Consider the following 20,751-nt stretch of genomic DNA (forward strand, 5'->3'; position numbering starts at 1 on the left):
TCGTCTTACTCATAACCAGGTTTATTTTTCTCTTCCCTGCATTTCTGATACAAAGGCTGTAACCAAGGTCTCCACAGCAGCACGTCTTCTATAGAAAAAAATAGTCATTAATCTCCCGTGGCAAAACCATCCCTGCCCTACAAAGAAGACCCGCGCAGAATACAGCGGTGCAGGCAGGGACTGAGACACGTTCACAGCCTTCTGCTCAGGTAAAAACGTATGAAAGCCTCCCGGTCATACAGAAATCAGCTACTCAAGAGAAATATTGTTGGTGCATACACAGCCGCCAGGGCGTTTACTAGACAATCACATTTTATACACTAGCTACAAAATTGGATGTAGTGTCTCATAGTGCAATATTTCCAGGTTTGGAGGGACCTAGCTAAGTCTGCATTAAGATCTTTTCTAGGAATTGTACTCCTGAGGAATAAAGGGAAAAAAAAAAAAAAAAAAAAGGTAAGCAAAGATTTTATTTCACCGTGTTCAACAACTCACTTCATTGAACAATCATTGTGCTCTATTTAGACGCTGCGTTGCCGTAGAAGAAAAAGAGAAATCTTGTGTATTATTTCAAACTACGATTGGTTCAAGTCAGTGCCTAAACCTCTCCACTACACAGTCAACAACTGGTTAATGCTGAAATGCTCTATGTAAAAAAAATAAAAATTAAAATTTACTATCACCTTTAATTTCTCTGGACTCACTTAGTCCAGGATCTTGAATCCTGTCCTCACTAACGCTTCTGATCACTCCTGTTTAATATTACTGAGCTGACATGGAAAAAGGATCCCGACGTTGCTTTCCAGACACATTTCCAGGCACTGGTTCCAAAAAAAATGGTTACTTCTCTGCAAACCAGCTGAAGCAAGACAGAAGAGACAGATGAAGCAAAGGCCATCTCTAGACTCTCGGATGAACGGTGCCAAGTATTTTTCTGTTTGAAATGTGCAACACATCATGGCTAAAAGGGTCTTTCGAAGAGCCCGGGGAGCCTTCTCCGTGCGGAGACCTGTGCTACGCTGAGCCAGGGGATGCCAACCCCTGCGAGATGGACCACGGCAAGCCAGGGGATGAGGTCGGGTGCACCTCACACAGCCTCACACCCTGCTGCCAGCTCAGCTGCCCACAGAGGGGCCAGAGCGCAGGGCAAGGGCCACCAGTGCCGCAGGAAGGTCAGGAGGGGAAAAGAAGACCAGGGGAGATACTGGCAGCCTCTGCAGGAGCTTGTTTTATTAGCGAGCAGCAATAGGGGAAGGAGAGACGACTGGTTTGTAACCCTGTCCCAAACGGGAGGACGCACGTGGCGCTGCTTAGTGCCAGAAACCCCGCAAGGACAGAGCAGCCCAGGAGACGGCAGTCTCTCCCCTCACCTCACCCAGGCCAAAGCAGGACTCGCAGCAGCACCAGGGAGCGAGGCTGGGAAGCTGCAGAGACACTTTACAAGTCAGGCTCTCGTTGGAAATGGCAGGAAGGCTCCGCACCTTCCCAACACGCACGCACGCGTGCACACACCTCCGCTCATGCCCTCCCTTTCAGAACAACCTGAAAAAGCTGCCTGCTACAGGCGAACATCACCTGTTAAAAATAAGGCTGGAAAGAGACAAAACAGCTAAAATAAATAGTTTGGCAACAAAGCAAACGCGGCTGTTACACAGAGGCCAAGTCTTGCTTCAAAACACTACATCTCCCTAACAAAAGGGCCTGCAAACAAAGTGAAACTTCTATCCAAGTAAGAGGAATTTTGCCAGCGGAGGTTGCCAGAGGACTCTCAGCGGCTCGACACATTCCCCTTCCAGAAAGCAGAAGGGGCACCTGCCCCACTTGAGCACTGTGCTGGGGAGCAAGGGCTGCCTGAGCCGTGTGCCAGCTCCTGTCCTCTGGAAACTACATAAAATTAAACCTTTTCTGCTCCTGAGAAAATTCAGACAACAACCACATTCGTCCAAAGCACAGGCTCTGGCAAGAGCTTGGCAGAGGCACAGCTGGCTCAGCACGCTGACCCCCACGCCTGCTGCTTGAGCTCTTAACCTACAGCGCTCCAAAACCTTCCTGAGAATGGCAGGGTCCATCTGCTTGCGTTTAACCTGCTGCTTCTCGAGTCTGGGCCAGTGGTTCGTTCTCCGAGACAAACGCAAGGGCCTTGCGCAGAGCAAGGGCATCGGGAAGCCCCCGCGCGGTACCTGCCCTGAGTAAACGGTGCCCATTTGTGGCGCATCCAACACTGCAGCCCCGTGCTCATCTCCTTGTGGGCTCTGTCACGTTTCTGCCTTTGTGCAGCTTCCCGCAGGCTGACTTCTACCCAGTAAGAAACTGGACCATCTCCTGGGAAAGGAAAAAGAAACGCTCCCGCAGCAGCAGCTGCCCAGACTGCACGGCCTGCTGGGGGGTATTACGGTCACTAATCTGACTGGCACTTTTAATGTTCCTTTTATGCTCCCCCGGGGTTTGCTTTTAAAGACGATTTACGTGGGTGTCAAGTGAAGTGTATTGGGTCAGGCCCATCACCTCCTTCATCCTGGAGAAGTGCCCAAGAAGAGCCAGCCCTGTCTAGCCCAGCGGCTCTTCCCTGTAAACCTTTATTATCAGCTGCATCTCTCCAGCCCTCGAGTGAGCCGTCAGCTCCTGCGGAGCTGATCCACCCGCTGTGCACGAAGGCCTCCACCTCCAGCAGCAGTCAGCAGCTCTGAGAGCCCCCATCGCGGAGTCCAGGGCCATGGCAACTAGGACAGCTCGAAGCCAGTGTTCATGCTGATCGCGTAGCGCAGCTTCTCCCGCAGGATGCTCTTCTTGCTGTAGTTGGGAAGCTTGAGGAGGTTGAAACATGTAGAGGAGGTTGGGAGACGCCCACCTGGCTCTTTCTTGCGGATTGTGAAGAAGCCCCGTAGGACACTGCCCAGCGTGTCACCGGTGTCCTGGAACAGGGCAGAAATACATCACCCTGCACTTCTCTGCTGTGCTCCTTCCAAGCAGGGTGCCTACACACGGGGCAGAGGTGCTAACACAAAACCCGTCTGCTGGGAACAGGGAGAGACAAGCCTCAGAGCCCTGTCCCCAACAACAGCTAGAAAGGAGCTTCTCTCGGAACTGCAGCTGCCTTTACACGCGCAGGGTCCCCTCGCTGTGTGCGCAGGGGAACAGGATCAGAGGCACGGGGAGGTCCCGAGGAGAAAACACAACCTGGAGACAGGCAATAACAGCCCAAGTGCTGCTGTGCGTGGGAGGAGGTAGGTGCAGCCACGCGCACCCTGTTAGCGTAAGGTTGTTTTCACCTTGCCCTGTACAGCATATGTCTTTATGCCTCAGTTTCCTGGTCAGAGATTAGGAAGCCGGGCAGGGAAGGAGGCCTCCAGAAACCTGGCAGGGAACGCATGAGACACGAGCGAGCAGGGTGCCTACCTGATCATCAGAGACTTCCACGCAGCGGATGGAAAAAGGAGGCTTGAGGTAGGCAAAGCCCAAAAGGGGAGGCCTGGAGCAGCTGGTAACAAACTGAAAAAGTGACGGACAGTGAAAGACAGGAGCAGCGAGAGCAGCCTGACTATAACAGACACGCGGCTAACGCAGTCACAGCAGACAGCTGCTTGGACTGGCATTTGAGCACCCCACAGTACAACACTGCTGAGCTTTAGTGCGCAGCTCTGCTTGCCTTTCAAAACAGGACTATTCACGGTGACACAAGAGCATTTACAGGAACTCTGCGTCCACGGCTGCCGCTCTGCAGGGGAGCAGGATGTTGATTTTAAGGCATCAAGCATTCTGACACTCCTTCTATTAGTGCAGAAAGCACCCAGCTAACAGGAGGAGAACAGCAGCGGCCCAACCACCCCAAACAGCAGGTCAGGCTGAAATGACTGCATTTACCTTGAGAAACATGGCTCTCTCCTCAGGGCTGAAGTCGTTGGCTAGGATGTCCCACAGCCAGATAATGACCCGGTGACTCCCGTGGAAGCCCCCGTAGTACACCGTGTGTTTTCTGGGGTGAGAAAGGTTGTGACAGGCTTGTGTCCCACTGCAGCAGGAGGGTCGCAGCTGCCAGCTGCAAGTGCTGGAAGGATCAATACCTGCCGCAAGTCAGGTACAGCTGACGCTGCCAGTCCCGAGCCCCCACCCGTGCTTACTGGGCACTTGATCAGAGAAAAGGAAAGGGCAGAGAGAAATTCTACGCCCGGGAACCGGTGGAAGAAAGGGCCCTTCCCTTTCATTAGTACTTTGTCCAAATTAGCTTTAAGGAATGTGTTCTTCAGCTCCATTTGTTTCTGTCTGCTCCTCACATTTCAATTGGGAAAAGCAGAAAGTTGTGAAAGAGTCAGTCTCCTGCAAACCTCCAAAATAGCTATGTAATAAAATGGCTGTGTTTGCTGAGTGAGAGGACCAGCAGACCAAGTTGCTCACTTACTTTAAGTCCTCGAGGTCAATCTCAGCATTGTCACCGGAGATCAGCCGCTGCAACTCTGGTGCAGAAAACATACGAATCCATTCAGGCTTAATGATCGACCTGAATCCACTGATGAGTGCTGCTGTCTGACTCTTGATTTGTGTGTGCATCCGAAAGTGAGCCATGAGATGGATGTAGCTGATCCTGTGTGTGACAGGGAAGGTGGCAGTGAGGGAGCTGGAGTAGCAAGGGACAACCATCTCACCGGTGCGGGAACAAGGCTGCTGACCTGTCTCTCCAGCCCAAGAGGGACTAGCACTGCCTGGAAATGCAATATACTTTCCCCTCCAGGGCCCTGCTCTTCATTTAAACAGAAAGAGCTGTTCTTCTGCCCAGACTTTGCCCCCCACACCCCACCTCTGGGACTGTCTGCTCATTTCTTAGTGCTTCTTCCCAACCCAGGGACTAGCTGGCTTTAATAATCGCTTGATCAACCTTGACCAGATCCCCAGTCACAGTCACTTCTCTAGGTTCGAAAAAACAAACTTTCCGGGCTCTGGTGCCACCTGCCCTGAAACCCACGGCTGGAGAATCAACACACCGAAACCACCCACACGTAGGAGATTTCCACCTGCACCCCAGGAGTATGGAAAAGGTGCACTGTTTATTAGAGGGAGGCACCATCAGGCTGCTTCTTCTCGCCAACAGTCAAAACAACCGAGCTCGCCGATTCTTCTTCCTCAGCTCCCAGGCAGACTCCGCCACAACCACATTGACTGGGTTTTCAGCTAGGGAACCTCACTCCACCGTGAACAGACAGAACTCTTTCTGGATTGCTTCTCCTGCTCCCTCCCAACTACCAATTTGTGCGCACATCGGCACAAAAGCTTCAAAGTTTCTCCTGTGAGTAGAGCAACATACAGCACTTTCAACTTTCTCCCTGAGCTGACTTCTGACAAGCCAGAGAAAGATCCTTTTGGATGCAAACTCCCTGGTCAGAACTCAAGAAGGGAAAAGACTGGGAACATCAGACTGCAAAGCATGACTAACAAAGACAAATCCTCAGGTAGGATCCAGCTTTCACTTGCCATTAAAGGGAACAACTCCCAGATTACCAGCTCAAACACACATCTGCTTAATAGATATTTTATCCTGCTTTTATGATCACTGAAGGGTATAGAGAAGAAGAAAAAAATGAAGGGAACAAAAAGGTGGGTTTGGTTTTCAGGCTCCAGAGTTGACATTTACGATAACTATCTAAAAGCCGGTTATCTGTGAAAATAGCTACAGGGCTCAGTGTCTCCTCTGATTTCCTGTGTCTAAAGTACGACTGTCGACTACATTTGAATTCACCACTGTCTCTTCTGAAGAACAGTGCTTTATACAACTGCCACATGTTATCATTCTGAGAAGATCTGTCTGCTCCAAGGTGTCTTTGAGCATCTGTGCCCTCTATGTTCACGACTGTGTGCCTGAATTGCTTTGAATCCATCTGTCTGTATCTATCACCGTCATTAAATCCTGCAGAATCTCACAGACTGTGTGCCTTTGACCTCCGAAGCGCTGTTTCAAGAAGTAAATTGTCAATTTTTATTTTGCAAATCGAATTTAATACAATTTCTGCCGATGAACTGTAACCAGTAAATTCTATTAAGATATTTATGTGCTCCTTCTACTCCAATCTATCTCAATTCATTCCAGATGCAAGCCCAAGGAACTAGAATAAAGTATTTTGCAGTGGTGACCTTAAAAATCTAATTGCTGTACTTACTTATTTTCATTGGTAACGGGAATGGTCTTCCCTCCAGGAACAAGTTCATGGCAAACAAGCTGAGGGAAGAAATGATTGTATTGCTAATTACTGCCTGGAACCACAATGGAAAGAAATGCCACGCTAAGCTGTTACCTCCCCATAAAACATTTATTTTTACAGTAAAACAGTAGGATTTAAAATTTAAGTAATAATCCTGCTTCTGCCTTGAACCAGTTTCACTAAGCTATTAACATAGTAATTGAACAGTAGGGAACTCTGACTCTCCCACCAGTGGAGCCTGCCCTTCTTCGAAGAAGCCTCCTCTCTAGTCCGATCCATCACCGCTGAACTGCGCACAAATCAATTCAAAGAGCCCTGGGGGACTGTCACAATCCCAGAATCCAGAGGCTGAAAAAGCTCAGAGCCTTCGCATAGCTCAGGCTAACAGCACAATCCAAAGCTGTCTGCTCCACAGGTCTCATCTGGGGCCACCCGAGTGACAGAGCTCCCCGGAGTTCACTGTCCCTCAAGCTGGCCACTCAAGGCACGAAGCGGCGAGCACTCAGAAAGCGACGCAGCCAGGAAGCATCTCCTCCCTGCCAGGCCAGAGCCTGGTGCTCAGCCGACAGCACCGCTCAGAGACAGCGGCAGGGACCCTCTGGGTGCTTGCAACAGCAACAGAGTCATGACTCATCTTTGCACCAACACTAAGAGGCAGAAAGTCATTATTCACATATTACAGTGGCCTCTGTGCTCCAGTTCCAGGTGACTTCCAAGGTCAGAATGGAGCCCAGCACAGGCAATGAGCTCAGCTCGCCTGTGCCCAACACAGTCATACCTAGTAAGGACACACAAGTTCATTCAGGAACCACAGGGTTACCCCACTTGGCTGCTTCAGCGTGGCCAAAGCACAGGGCAAACAGGAGTCCCCCGGTTTATTTTGAAGTTTTGAGCACTGTGGCCTTCAATGTCTTACTGCTGGGCTCTCACATGCTGTTTCCTACCTTCATTTTTAAGGTAGAAAAACCCTCAAGGCCGAAACCTCAGCAGCCCTGAGGCAGCAGCAAGGTGCTCGGCCCACTGCCCAGCGGACACAATCTCTCACCCACACAGAGCAGGGCTGCAGAAGACGACTTAGCTGTCTTCCCATTCACCCTCACAGCTTTGCAGCTGCAGTTACACTGCTAGTGCCGCTATCAGACGTATGCAAGCTAGGTCCAAAGTAGCCAGCTTAGGAATAAGAAACTGCAGCATGCAAAGCTCTCAAGGACAAGCTGCCCCAGATAAACACCCCGTGACTTACTGGTCTCTGAGCTCTGTGCCACTGGATCTACACTGCTAACAGTGCTCAGGTTTAGCGCTAGCTGGGGTCTCCCCATAGAATTTGCAGCAACAGCACACACAGACAGCAAAGGCATTTTTATCTTATCTATCCGTACTCTCCAGCTATGCACACATCTCAGAACCCAAGGCACAAGGGCAACCAAGAACCTTCAAGCCTTCGTAAGGGACTGACAAACAGCCTTTTCTTCTCAAGGCCAAAAGACCTCCTGACACACTTCAAGTTTCTCTGATGGAAACGGCTACCTTTAAAGAAAAGGAATTCCTCCCTACTCACACAGGTTCTTCTTTTTAAAAAGAGGGGAAAACCAGTTGTGCAGAGAAAGCACACAACAACGCTTTTCAACTAGAAAAGAAAAAATCCTGGCACTAGAAAAAATTAAAGGTCAGAGGGCAACCTTTTTGCGGAAAAAGCTGTTCTCTGCCCACAGTTAAATATTGAACGAAGCCGCAGAATCCTACGGCTGAGTTCAGAGAACCTCTGAAGCTGAGCCAGCCTTTCAAGCACAGGCCTTTTTTTTTTTTTGTAAAAGGAGAGCAGAGCTAAGCCTTAACCACAATCAAACACAAGGTCATTTACTAGTCAGTCGCCTCAAGGTTCTTGTTCAGATGGCCACACAGAGCATCCACCTGACATACTCAAGAAACACGAGCACCAGAGTAAAAAGCACTCTGTGTAGCATGAGCTTGGAGAGACTGCCTGAATTCTAGATGCTCAAGACCGGCTCTCAGAAAGCTCAGCAGAGAAGAACAGCTGTCTTCTGCTGGCAAGTCAGACTGCAGATGTATGTCTCTGCTCTAAGGACACTAGTAAAAGCTAGGGCACCTCCGCTCAGGAGTCAAACCTAGTTCTGCTTCCAACTGCTTATATTCACAATCTGCCACTTCTGGCACCACAGGCTTTTGTAGGCAACAATCCTCAGGATCCCTCTTAGGGTTTCAAAGGCTCTTCCTGGTAGCATCAGCCAGACAAGCAAGAGAGGCACTCCTGGGCGGAGCAGGTAGGATCTAACTGCGAGAAACAGGGATTGCGTGAGCCAGGGCTGTGGACACTGACTATCAGTACCCAGCATTCTGCTTGTCACCACCTTGCATGAAGAGGGTCTTTGGAACAAAGCAGAGATAAGGTCCAACACAGTCATTGAATAAAAACCTACCTGACCCATCACGTCTTCATCGTAGGACAGCGTTAAGCCCAAGTCACTGATGTCACCATCATAACGCTAGAGGAACAAGAACGGGAAAGGTCAGCGTTTAGCAGCAGGAACAGCAGCTCTGCATTTTTGTATTACTCTTCCACTACGTGACCCCCAGCAGGCAAGAGGCACCAAAGAATAACAAATACGTGAGTTGCTCTAGGTTATGGGGAGACTGCACAAGAGCTGAGGCTAAAACCTGAGATTTCCCAATTGCCAGTTCCAGATTTACACCTTCAGACTCCTTTGTCATCCCTGCTTGCCCCAGTAAAAACACTGGACAGCCACCTACCAACCTGCCTCAGAATCCCCAATTACTGCCAGGGTGCTTTTAAAGATGATCAGTACCCCAAAGGCATTTCTAGTATTTCTAGCAGCAGCCAGTGATAAGGCAGTCGAACAACAGGAAAAGTAATGCACAAACCTTAATTGAAGTGAGATTTTTATAGAACTCAGAGTCCAAGGAGGGAAGTTCATCTACGGAGCTGTAGAAGACACTGTGGTGGTGCCCAAGTAGCTGACTCAAAAAGAAGGAAGCAAATGGTACATCCACAACTATTCCCTGCAGACAACAAGAATGCATAGGTAAGGTCCCACCGCATACTTGTTCTGTGCAACATCTTTGGTCACTTACGAGGCCTGCAGGCAGATCATGTTCTGTGTAACAAGTGCAAAGATGCCAAACATTGCAATCAGCTAAGGAAACTACATCCTCTTAAAATCCATTAATTAGTGGAGCAGGTGCAAAAAGGCAACAGGGGAACTCCATGTTTCCTTTAAAAGAACTACCTTGGTGTTTAAAAGAACACCAGAATAACAGACTATTCCAGCTAGTGTCCCCAGCACCAAGAAGAATAATCAAGCTGTGTCCCAGCTTTTACCTCCAAGATTATTTTTAATACGTCTGAAGTGTCAGGCTGCTCCACCATCAGTATCTTTATCTCAGTCATTTTTTCCAAACTCACCTCTTCAGTAACACCTTCCCAAGCACATGACAGACGCTCTCGAAGGCAAGGGGCACCACCACAGAACTGCCTCTGAGCGGTGCTATACCAACACTGACAATATCCTACTCTGGTACTTTTGGCTCACCTCATATACGGCCTTCCCAAGCATCTTCCCCACAAACTCGAAGAGCTGTAGGTAGTTCTCATGAATGTAGGATGTTGGGGATGGATACAGCCTCTCATCACCGCTGGTTGTCTGCGCACAAACAGAGATAACAGCACGGTGAGCCAGTCTGCTTCTCTCTGCAATGGGTCATCACGGCCAACATCTGCAGCCCTACGTCACACCTTGAACAAGTTGAGTGCAGGGTCAAACACCTTCTTTATTATCTCTTCCAGAAACTCTTTGAAGACACCGTCCTGATCAATACCAGCCTCATCAACACCCAGATCATTCACAAACTTCACTCTGATCACTCCCTTCATGGCGTTCTGGGAAAGCTGCCGTAGCTGTTCATATCCGTCCTACACAGACCACAAGAGGCAGAGGACAATCACACAGGAAGACATGTGAAACACCCCCACAGACTTGTAGCAGAGACAGGAGACAGATACACCACAGATATCTGCATTTGTCATTGAATTTTGTGTCCAAAAAGACCAGCATTTTTCCTAGTCAAAACTCCAGGTTTGTAGCACTTAGAACTGAGCAAAGATCCAGTATTTTCCTGTAACGTCAGGCAGACGGAACTGGCACTGGGTGCCTCAGCACCCACAGAGAAGATAAAAACATATTCACACCCATTCTTGTCAGGTCAAGTTACTGGCTTGTTGGTTGACTTCTGCAAGCCAAGTTACTCACCTCCAGCATACGTGAGCGGCGGATAGTGATGTGCGTGACATGAGGTGATGCGGAGCTGGTTTCGACCAGCCCTAGCTTCTCCTTCTCCTTTGTAACCATATTTCGGAAAAGCAGCACTCTCTTAAAAAGGAAACAAATGTTAAGTTTTTATCCACAAGGTTCCTCATCTCCAGCGCAGCAGGGCTTTGAGATGTTCCTGACGCACGTCCAGAACTAGCCCTTGGTTGTCCTGTTCCCAGCTAGGCCCAATGACGCCACTGTCACCTACTCATTAGAAATAGTGGGATCTCACTCCTTGTTTCCCAGTGGGACAGAGAAATCCTTGGAGCTCTGCTTCGGGAGGGACAGGGTACTGACAATACTGAAAACAAAAGCATCTTGCCTATCACCACATAAAAACGTATTGTCTCTGCAGGTTTGCTACCTGCAGAAAGACATTCTGCTTTCTGCATAAAGACTTTCTCCAAAGCCACATCATGTACTGCTGGCTAACCCTATGCAGCTGCCCACACAAATAAACGCTCTCCCAACGAGAGAAATCAAGACAGTTTAGAGGAAATACATTGGGGAGAGTGGGGGGAAGAAGACTTTTGTTTCACTAGCATTTCAATCACAAGCTCCAGGTCACAAAATGCTCAAGACGCATGTCCCTTCCATCCCAGGTCACCCAAGTCGCTGACTTTTCAGCCTCCATCCTCTGCCCCTGTCCCACTCACGTTCTTGTGGGGAATGACGTGCGGGATGTACTGCAGGAGCAGCTGGGCTCGTTTCTTGTCCTTGTCCAGCTCCTGGAAGAGCACGCTGGGTTTGAGGTCCCTTACAAAGAAAGGCACAGATTCAGAGATCCCTGAGAAATGCCCAGGTGTGGTAAATAGCTGGGGGTAGGAGAGAGAGGAAACCTGTAATGATTTCAAAGACGACTTAAGGGCTCAGGTGTATACAATCTAAGAAGGCCAGAGACACTCGAGCTGTCAGGTGCTGAGCCAGTTTTCAAAGCATCACCCTCCACCAGCAGCAGCTAATCCTGACACCACAGAAGAGAACCGCAATAGGAGTGTCCTTAAATGCAACCACAGGGAGCAGTTCTGACCTTGATCTCACAGGTGGAACGAGAGGCACTCAATCTAAAGGGATCCCAAACCAGCCACCCACAGGGAAGCTGGTGCACCAGGACAAACACACAGCTGCGCACAATCCTTGCCTTGAGCTGGACACTTACTTGCGTAACCAGTGGTCCTCGGGAGCAAAACGCCTGCGGCAGTCCCTTTCATACAAGACCATGAGCCAGCCATGGACAGAATGAAACAGCTCCAGGGTCTCCCCTCTGGCGTTCTCTGAACAAAAGGAACAAAGCGGCAATGTCCAGGCACCCTAGGTAACAGGATGTCCAAGGGCAACATATTGATCATCTGCCCCACACTAATAGGACAGGTGCATTTCTCCTAACCTCCACTGGCTCCAGAGGGAAGGAAGAGGTTTTGTGCCTCACGGAAGACAGACAATCTCTTCTTTGATCAAAGTGAAAAAACTCTCAGCCACATCAAAGCCAGCTCCAACTGAGACATCACAACAGAAATGGACTATTTCATCTAATTGCCAGAATTGAGCTGTATCCAAATTACACCAGCATATAGATCAACACTAGATATCTATCCTAGGAGGAAGGAATCTAGGAGACCCTAGCAAGCCTGCTCTGCTTTCTCAAAGCACCACATTACATTCTTGTCCAATACATGGCCCAAGTCATGCTAAATTCAGCCTCTGGCAAAAAAAAAGCAGCCCATCATGTCTGTTACACAAATCCTTCTTGGAAATAGGAAAAGTACACTGTATTTGGTGCCAAGCATGATAGCTGCACGTGGACACCAAAAGATTGGGACACATCCTCATGCCACACAACGTAGTATGTTTTTTGCGCAAAGTAATAATTAGCAGAAGCTCCAAATTCCAAAATTAATGCCATTTGTTGTTCTAACAGTAACCTCAACTCAAGCTACTGAAAGTACTTACCTACAATTCCATCCCAGATCATCTTAAATACAAAGGAATTCAGAAAAGATGAGATGGTAACAAGCTCTTCCAGTTTGAATGAAATCTGCTCTTCATAGACTTCTATGTCATCAAGAATCCTACCAGGGAACACAAATGCAAATGAACAAATGCAAACGCATAAGTGTAAATTTAATTCCCTTTTGAAATTTTCATAAAGGCACATTATCCTTTAGCAGCAGCTCTTATTACTATGACAACTGACACCCATGAGAATCTCAAGTCATAAACAACTAAACCTTATTTATTGATTTTGATCAATATCTGATCCTAATGGAAGAGTATGAAAGGTCCGAGACACAAGCAAAGTTAGTATTTCATAGTTAAGAGGACCCATGCATTCATCCTCAAGAAAACTTTCTCATCATTCAACTAAGAAAACTGTCTCTACTGACCAGCAAAGGCAATTTTCCACCCCCTTTCCCATCCTTTGTGTTGTGTAAGTCGATGAGCGAGGCAGTAAAAGAGCTCTAAACAGAAGCACGTAAGCTGGGAAGCTTTCTTGCAGCAGAATTATAACATTGTTCCTCGAAGCTTATCTGGACTCGTCAAAGTGTTTCCTTTGGATTGGCACAATTGTTGCCCATAAGGAATGGAAGAGATGTTTCTTCCCCCTCCGTAGCCGGTGCTGTATATTCCTGAAGCTGCACATGGCTGAGGGGGAAAGTCCTTTATTTATCAAGACTCTATCTGAAACACTTGCTGCTTTACTCTGCCTCATTATCTTTATGCAAAGGCAGCAATACCTTAACTATTCCCTTCAAACTTGAGGAACATAACAGCTTCACATTACGAATCCAGAGAGCACCCTCTGCTTGATACCTACGTGATAAGGTGGCGGGAGCAGTCACAGAAGAGCATCAACATGGCCAGGAGCCTCTTGGATTCCTCCGTATCATTATTCAAGCACTCCAAGAAGAGTTTTAACCCACCCTGTGGTCCCAGCTCACAGATAAAAGCCCATAATTTGGGCAACAGATCATCCAAGTAAGTGAGGCCTGGCAACAGAAAAATGTAAAGCACACTCAGTAAAGCTCGTTCTGCCTGCTCGTTCACGCATGCTCAAAGAGACGAATGGGACTTGGGGCTGAAAGATCCTTTTGCAAAGCAACACTATACTTGGAAGGGAAAAATCGGCATCACATTTGGCTCCCAAAGCCTGTCTGCATTAACAGGAAATGTACAATCACCAGGAAAGCAGAAAAAAAGTTTTTTAACAAGGCATTAATCGTTTGCACATCTAAAGCCCTTTCCCGCCAATCATTCGCAACTTTAGAAAATATTTAATTCCCGTGATTCTATCACCATTACAGCCATCTTAAAGACGAGAACACAAAAAATGGGATTGTACCTGTGGTCACCGCTATAGCCACAAACAAAGCATCTAAGGCTCTGGACTCATTCCTCTGCTCTAGCCACTAGACCAGAAGAGTGCTTATCTCCTCCTCCATCCATCCCTAAGACAGGTAATTTGTTCTTAAGATGTATGAAAGCATTCAGTGTTTGCACCACATAAAGATTAATATTGCTAGGCTTCTCAAAAACACTGACTCAGTCTTAAGTTTGATATGGAGTAAGCAAGGTTTCATTATAGGAAAACTCACTTCAATTTGTATTCTGGAGAGTTAATGCTTGATAAAGAAGTGATGAATGTTATTGATCAGATGTATGATTCAGGATGGAACAAGCCTTCCACCCAGCCAGTCAATAAACCGTTGTCAGTAATAAAACTACCAACAAGTCAACAGAATTTAATAAGAAAAATCTATTTTTTTCTCCACATTTTAAGCGATTTGAAAAGCACAGATGTGCCCTGACCTGTGAGTATCTGCAGACGGATCTGCGTTAGCGTTGTAAGCGTGGTTTGGTACAGGACACAGATACTGCACACCTTCTGCACTTCTGCTGAGTCCACTCGCTTGCCCCCAACAGGCTTGAGAATGTTGCGGACAGATGCAGACTTCTGGAAAGCTCTCTTGAAAAGATCTGGTGACAGAGAAGCACACGAGACGTTGGCTCAGGAGACACAAGTGCTATTCCAAACCATTTCTTATTCTCAGACACAAAATAAAGAGGATTTTCAGCAGACTAAGTCACTCCACAGACAGTAGGTTTTGGTGGACTTTTCTGGCAGAACACTGTACAGTTGCCAGTAACGCAGAATATTTCAGTGGGGGCATCACTCTAGAGCTTAAAACCTTATCAGAACTGCAGTAACTAATGACCACAGGACCTAGTGCTATGGGCAGCAGCTAGAAAATAGCTAGATTATAGCTGTCTCATTCCAAATACTCTTCTGCAGAATCATCACGCATCACAGGTCCGTGAGCCAGCTTCACCTTGCTTTTCACCTGGGAAGCTGGTCTCCCATCCTGCCTTGGGAAGTACTAATTTATGCAGTAAGCACTTCAGCTACTTGAGAAACAATGAAAAAAACCTGCTAAAATAAGCATGTATTTTCACAGCACCAAAGTAAGAGACTTGCCCGAGGTCACAGAGGCATTCTGAGCAGGAATTACAAATAGGAGAGACCATATCCCCACCTAAGTAGCAGCAGCTGCTGCAAGTAATTACTCAAAGCTTTTAGCGTAAAAGTCAAAGCCCTGGGAGTCTGCAAGAGAGAAAGACACGTGTACACACACACAGAGACACAAAAAAAGCAACCCTCCAGAACTGACTCTTCATAGGAAGGCTGTTCTGAGGGGAAACCGGCTGTGTTGGCAGCTGAGCTATTTCCTGATTCTCCAGCAATTTCTTGCTGAGCACATCACTGAAGAGGATGCGGATCATATGGACTCCCCAGAGATGCTGCAGTTGCTTTGTCAGCAGAGGCATGGACTCATTCAATCTAAAAGACAAGTCAGAGAGACACGTTAGAAGGCAGGCTGGAAGAAAACACCCGACAGCGACACTTCCATACATTTAGCTAATAGTCAAAATGGAGTAGGCACCCACCCTACAGATGGTCCTCGTAGGAAGAGCATACAGGTCCTATATCGAGTGTACCAGTATGGCCACTGTGTACCAGTCTAACTATACGAGACAAATTTCCTCATGTAATAGTCTGTACATAAATGCAGCAGTTTATATTGTGCAGATATAACCCGAAATATCTGAGAAGTTATTCTGAATAGGGTCACACTGCTCACTTCAAAACTTAAAATGCATTGCATGATTAAAAAAAAAAAAAAGGGGGGGAAAAAATGAAAAAGAGAGGCTTAATCATCTATCACCGCAAGGTCCTCCCCACTTACCCATAATCCACAGTCTGTGAAAACCAGCCTAGAACAGGATGCCAGTGGGTGAGGTTGGATTTCTTTTGTGAAACGTACTTCTGGCAGTAGGAGAGCATGTGAATGAGCACGCCCACAAAATGAGCTGTCTCCTCCTCAAGAACTTTGTCATTCAAGGAGCCCAAGTATACAAGATTACCTGGCGGAATGACCAGCACAGCGAGACTTAAAAGAGGAACAGATGCTGCGGGACAGTGGTTACAGACACCAATACACAAAATGAACTCACACCCCTTTTAAAGCCCAGGAGAGGATTTCTGTGAAGAATGACTACTAGAAGCTACCCCGAAGCAAGCCATTTCCAGCACACATCAGCCACTAAGGGGACATGTCACTTTGGCATCCTCCTGCAGCCTTCTTGTCTGTATCCCACTAACACCTTCTACAAAGTACTACAAGCTACACGCTTACTCCCAAGTTCCAGCTGTTCTTCTTGTTACTTTTACAGTAACGTGAACTTAAATATTTCAGTAGCACATCCATTTAGGGAAGTTAGATTCAAGGCTGCTCCACTGCAAGCCTTTCTCAGAGTCCAAGTGAAAAGCTAGAAGAGATACTACTTTGTGGTTTAGGCATGATGACATGTATACAAGTGCAAGTCTCTGACCCTTCCTCCATTTGCAACAGCCTTAAAACATGTTTGCAATATCCCAAAATATATCTCAGTTATTGTTTAGAAACTATCTAAATAAGAATAAAAAAAAAAAAAAAAAAGATGAGTTGGAGGCAGCTCTGACCCATGGAAAAAGATCTGACTGAAGATTCTCTTCCAAGCACAGTAAAAACAGGAGCGTTACAGGCGCTTACCTAACAAACAAAGAGTGTGACTTCCTTCCAGGCACACACAGACGTCTCGGCATTGTGCTTCACGACTTAAATACAGGATGAACTTGCGGAAAAGATCATGAGATTCTATCACTGCCAGACGCTGAAAGACAGAATTTAACGGCCGGTGAGGCCGAACAGAGCCACACAGAACAACCACACCCGATCTGCCAGCAGGAATTCGGATTGTCAGTTTTTTCCAAATAAAGCAGCAAGTTGAGACTGATGCACTGAAGAGAGTGTTTAACAGGAAGCTGGTCTAGGAAATAAAAAACCTTGCAGGTGAACAGGCTGTGTTCCAGTCGGAGACAGACCTTTGCAACTGTCTGTTTGCAAGAACACAGAATGCCCATTTGGCACAAAACTTGCCTCTCTGCACCAAGCTACACAGAGGAGCCATCAAATTAAATTAGATTAGTGGATGGCCTATTAGTTACCGTCACAGATCCTTTGCCATGCAACGGACTGATTTTTCCTTTGGCTCTGTCTATGGTTACAGAAATGGAAGAATAAGGACATGCAAAAATTCAAGCTGTGTGTCACATATGCCTTTATTTTTATTTTATTTATTTATTTTAGGGCAGTTCAGCCCATCATCCCACTGGTGTTAATAACACCTGCGGTATTAGAAACCCAGAGTGTCTGGGGGGTGTAAGGATGAAACGCTTTCACAACAGAGTTGAAACTGGCAAAGAGAGAATTGCCAATGATCTGTTCCAAGAGCTGATAAAATGGAATAACAAGTTGCCTTATGCGATATTCAATGGATTTTTGGTACTATTACATCACGCACTTACCTCAGGTGTTAGAGTAGCAAGATGAGTCATTATAGCAGGCACAGACATGACATGGATCAGAAATGACCTCAACAGATTGTCTGAAAACTGCGCAGCAACCACAGGGCTACAGAGAGAAGAATACTTCAGTGCAAGAAACCTGACCTCGCAAAGTTAAGACGCAGGCTTTCACTGAGCCCTGCAGAACTGGCTGCTGGTTCTACCCTCATCAAGAAGCATCACTGGAAAAAGAACTTCACTTACACGTCTGTTATCACAGCAAGCCCACAAAATTGCTTTTGACTCAAAGGAATATAAGCCAAACAGTTCACAGCACAGTGTATTTTTACACAGCACATCCATACCACCCAGAGCACCCTAAGCGTTATGTGGTTCTTCTCCTAAGTTCCTCTTTTCCCCATTACCGTAGTCAGTAATTAAATAGTTGTTTTCCTTAGGAAGATGTTAAGTGGCATTCAAGGACATCCATTACTACTCTACTGAACATCACAACCTCATCATCCCAGCAGTGACAGCTATAGAGGGGAAGCTGCACACAATTAACAACTGAAGTCTTAAAAGAACGCTCGTTAGAGGCTGCAGATTTCCAAAGTGAAGAGACATGGGGTCTGCAGAGGTGAGGGCAGGATAACAGCGTACTTTTCTTATTTCTAAGAGAACAGACTGAACCATTAGAAAAATCTGCACCCACCTCTTGTTTCAGGGACAAACCTTGCCCTCGCAAACTGAGTAACAGGTACATCTGCATCAGCAGTTCATCGTGAGGAGGCACAACCATACTTATCTAGAGAACTCCAGCCCCTTCTGAGGGTTCAACAGAAGGAGATACAGATGCTGTACTCTAAACTGGAACAGCACTCCGAAGTCTGGGCTCATACTAACACTAATTACTGACTTAAGAGCATTCTGATCTGAAAATGGATGACAGGAAAAGTGGGTTATTTCCCTAAAGCAGCTTCTTTCATCAGGGTGATACTCTCAATGGCACAAAGAGATTGGTAGAATGAGAAGCCTTCAGAAAACACAATAAAGACAAATTTGGCTGCACATCATCCCAATTAGCTCTGACTGCCTTACCGTAATGCAAGAGAGAAGATGGCAGTCAAAGAGCCTTTGGACAAGGAAGGTCTGGATCTTGCCAAGCCATTAGTTAGCAAAATCTGGAATAAAAAAAAAAAAAAACCAAACAAAAAACAAAACCACACCAAAAACTCCTACAGTACTCGAAAAAAGATTATGATTACTCCTGAAAGACATTATGTTTATTTACAGAGCAGAGAAAAAGAACACTACCAAAGAAACCTGAAAACCAGTTACTACAAGTCATTTGGCAGAACTAGAAGGGCTTCCGGTTAATAATGGTGTAACAGAGAAACTGCAAACAAATCAGACACTCCACAGTACTTATTTCCCTAGGACCTGTACTCAGACAGTTCCCAGGCCTTTTAAAATAAACAGGCAAGGCTGAGAGCTGCCTGGTAATATCATCCTCATTTAAAAGATTAAGAAAAATTACATCAGTTCCTTTCCCGTACAGAACAGTAAACAAATCAAATACATACAAAATGGCAGCAGCAAGGTTTGGAAAAATATTCAAGAGTCCTTTCTGTCCATCTCATTAGGAGATGATTAAGTAGGAGTTAGAGTCAGCAATAGTGACAAAAAGGAGATGGTGTATTTGGTCTCAAGTGGGGAGACTCTGCGTTATTGCTTTGAAGAAAACTATGATCCCACACAAATCACCAGCGCTCCACAAGCAGCTTCTCCCTGACACACCACCACAGAGATCAGAAAAGCTTCCTCAGAACAAGGACCACAGCGCAGGACTGAGGCTTGTTTTGAATAAAGAGAAGACGTAACTGTATCAGCCGGAGACTGACCTGCAGCACAGAATAAAATCCCTTCTGATTTAGATGTCCCATGATGTTTGCACAGATGTGGTTCATGGCAGGCCTCAGGGTTTCACCTTCCGGGTTAAAACACTGACGTTACTAAACCAGCATCGCAGCTCCACTCTTTACTTCCTTACACACTATGAAACAGTTTGCCAATTCACAAGCCCTTCTTGCACAAAGTCCTTGCCCTTAAACGCAAAACCGTCATTTGAGCAGCGTTTCACATCAAGTCTTGTTTAAGGTGTAAGACTCACATTTCCTTATGATATTCATCTGTCTTTCTATGTGTATTTCCCACAAAACCGCAGAGCTAAAAACATATTCCATTATGCCCTGAACACTTCTTGAGTGCGAGATTTTGGAGCATTATAAAAACGTTGTTAACTGTTACTGTTCTAAGGGAAATAGCCTCTCTAATCTCAAGGGAATCCTCACTGCCTGTTCTATGCTTTGTGCCAGCACAGAACTGTAATAAATGTTTGTGGTAAGCACGGGAAGAGACAGGGTGCAGAAACAGCATTCAGTAGATTTTAATAGCAAGTCCCAGATCAGTGACTTAAAATATTGAATTGGATGCACCAACCTTTTCCTCGAAGGATCTTCCACGTAGAAGTGTCTGTGAAGGTGACAAGCATTGTGAGGTGCAAATTGACCAGTCTGGAGTCTTGTAAGATGTCAGGCTGCGATAACAACCACCAATGTTAATAAATCGTATTAGCTTTGTGCCAAACTACAGAACCCTTAAATGCAGGAAGACGAAACACAAAGAAAACAATTCTTACTTTAAGCTGCTTGAGAAATTCACAGCAAAACCACAAAATGTCTTTGATCTGTTTGATCCATAAGAGCGTGAGATCCTTGGAGAGTGCCAGCGACACATACCACACCTGAGAAAGGCAGGATACAATCGGAAGCAGCGATTAGTATTTGTGCCACAGATTGGCAGAATACATTACAACGAAGCTCTGTAACAAAACAACCTCCTCGGCAGCAGAACCAAGTTATTTCTCTCCCCAGAATTCCCGGGTCAAAGCATACCACCCACGGCAGAAAGAAATTGCCCTTTAATTCCTATAGCTGTATAAGCTGTATATAGTAAAGAGGAATACTAAAAAACTTGTCCAAACATTCACCATGGAATGTCAGCAGTGTTCAAGGGCTTCTGAAAGCTAAATTTCAAATATCACCAACCTAAACCCCCACATGTACAGTTAAAAAAACCCCAGCAACTAACCAACCCTCCCACCTCCAAACTAAAAAAACACACCCTGCTGACCTTGGGCTCATTCTCAACATCCATACTATTGAGAATACACCGGCACAGCTTTTCAAATCTCTGGGAGGAAAAAAAGAAAAAGAAAAAGGTGGCATTAGTTCTAACTGCAGGATGGGCTATTCTGGAAGAGCACTAGGAACAG

The 20,751-nt window shown here is 46.4% G+C and overlaps 1 protein-coding gene across 14 annotated transcripts in view; it reads right to left on the reverse strand.

The window, feature by feature from the left end:
* UBE3B (ubiquitin protein ligase E3B) overlaps window positions 1-20,751 on the reverse strand; it is a 23,953-nt gene continuing 3,202 nt past the window's right edge. For 5 of the 14 annotated variants that reach the window (XM_054219191.1, XM_054219189.1, XM_054219192.1 and 2 more), the window contains exons 6-29: window positions 20,610-20,669; window positions 20,116-20,220; window positions 19,917-20,013; window positions 19,319-19,404; window positions 18,516-18,598; window positions 17,439-17,544; window positions 16,624-16,744; window positions 15,778-15,955; window positions 15,202-15,371; window positions 14,342-14,509; window positions 13,350-13,521; window positions 12,485-12,603; window positions 11,694-11,808; window positions 11,191-11,290; window positions 10,475-10,594; window positions 9,961-10,137; window positions 9,758-9,868; window positions 9,090-9,227; window positions 8,627-8,692; window positions 6,147-6,205; window positions 4,397-4,579; window positions 3,862-4,045; window positions 3,397-3,489; window positions 1-2,912 (exon numbers count right to left, since the gene is read on the reverse strand). In XM_054219191.1, the coding sequence (XP_054075166.1) occupies window positions 2,721-2,912; window positions 3,397-3,489; window positions 3,862-4,045; window positions 4,397-4,579; window positions 6,147-6,205; window positions 8,627-8,692; window positions 9,090-9,227; window positions 9,758-9,868; window positions 9,961-10,137; window positions 10,475-10,594; window positions 11,191-11,290; window positions 11,694-11,808; window positions 12,485-12,603; window positions 13,350-13,521; window positions 14,342-14,509; window positions 15,202-15,371; window positions 15,778-15,955; window positions 16,624-16,744; window positions 17,439-17,544; window positions 18,516-18,598; window positions 19,319-19,404; window positions 19,917-20,013; window positions 20,116-20,220; window positions 20,610-20,669 (3,003 nt within the window). In that variant the 3' untranslated portion in view covers window positions 1-2,720. Of the gene's footprint in view, window positions 2,913-3,350; window positions 3,716-3,861; window positions 4,062-4,396; window positions 4,580-6,146; window positions 6,206-8,626; window positions 8,693-9,089; window positions 9,228-9,757; window positions 9,869-9,960; window positions 10,138-10,474; window positions 10,595-11,190; window positions 11,291-11,693; window positions 11,809-12,484; window positions 12,604-13,349; window positions 13,522-14,341; window positions 14,510-15,201; window positions 15,372-15,777; window positions 15,956-16,623; window positions 16,745-17,438; window positions 17,545-18,515; window positions 18,599-19,318; window positions 19,405-19,916; window positions 20,014-20,115; window positions 20,221-20,609; window positions 20,670-20,751 lie in introns of those variants that run through there. The other 9 variants (XR_008469095.1, XM_054219193.1, XR_008469096.1 and 6 more) reach the window with 9 other exon arrangements.

The sequence above is a fragment of the Rissa tridactyla genome, chromosome 13, assembly GCF_028500815.1.
Source record: "Rissa tridactyla isolate bRisTri1 chromosome 13, bRisTri1.patW.cur.20221130, whole genome shotgun sequence".
NCBI lineage: Eukaryota > Metazoa > Chordata > Aves > Charadriiformes > Laridae > Rissa > Rissa tridactyla.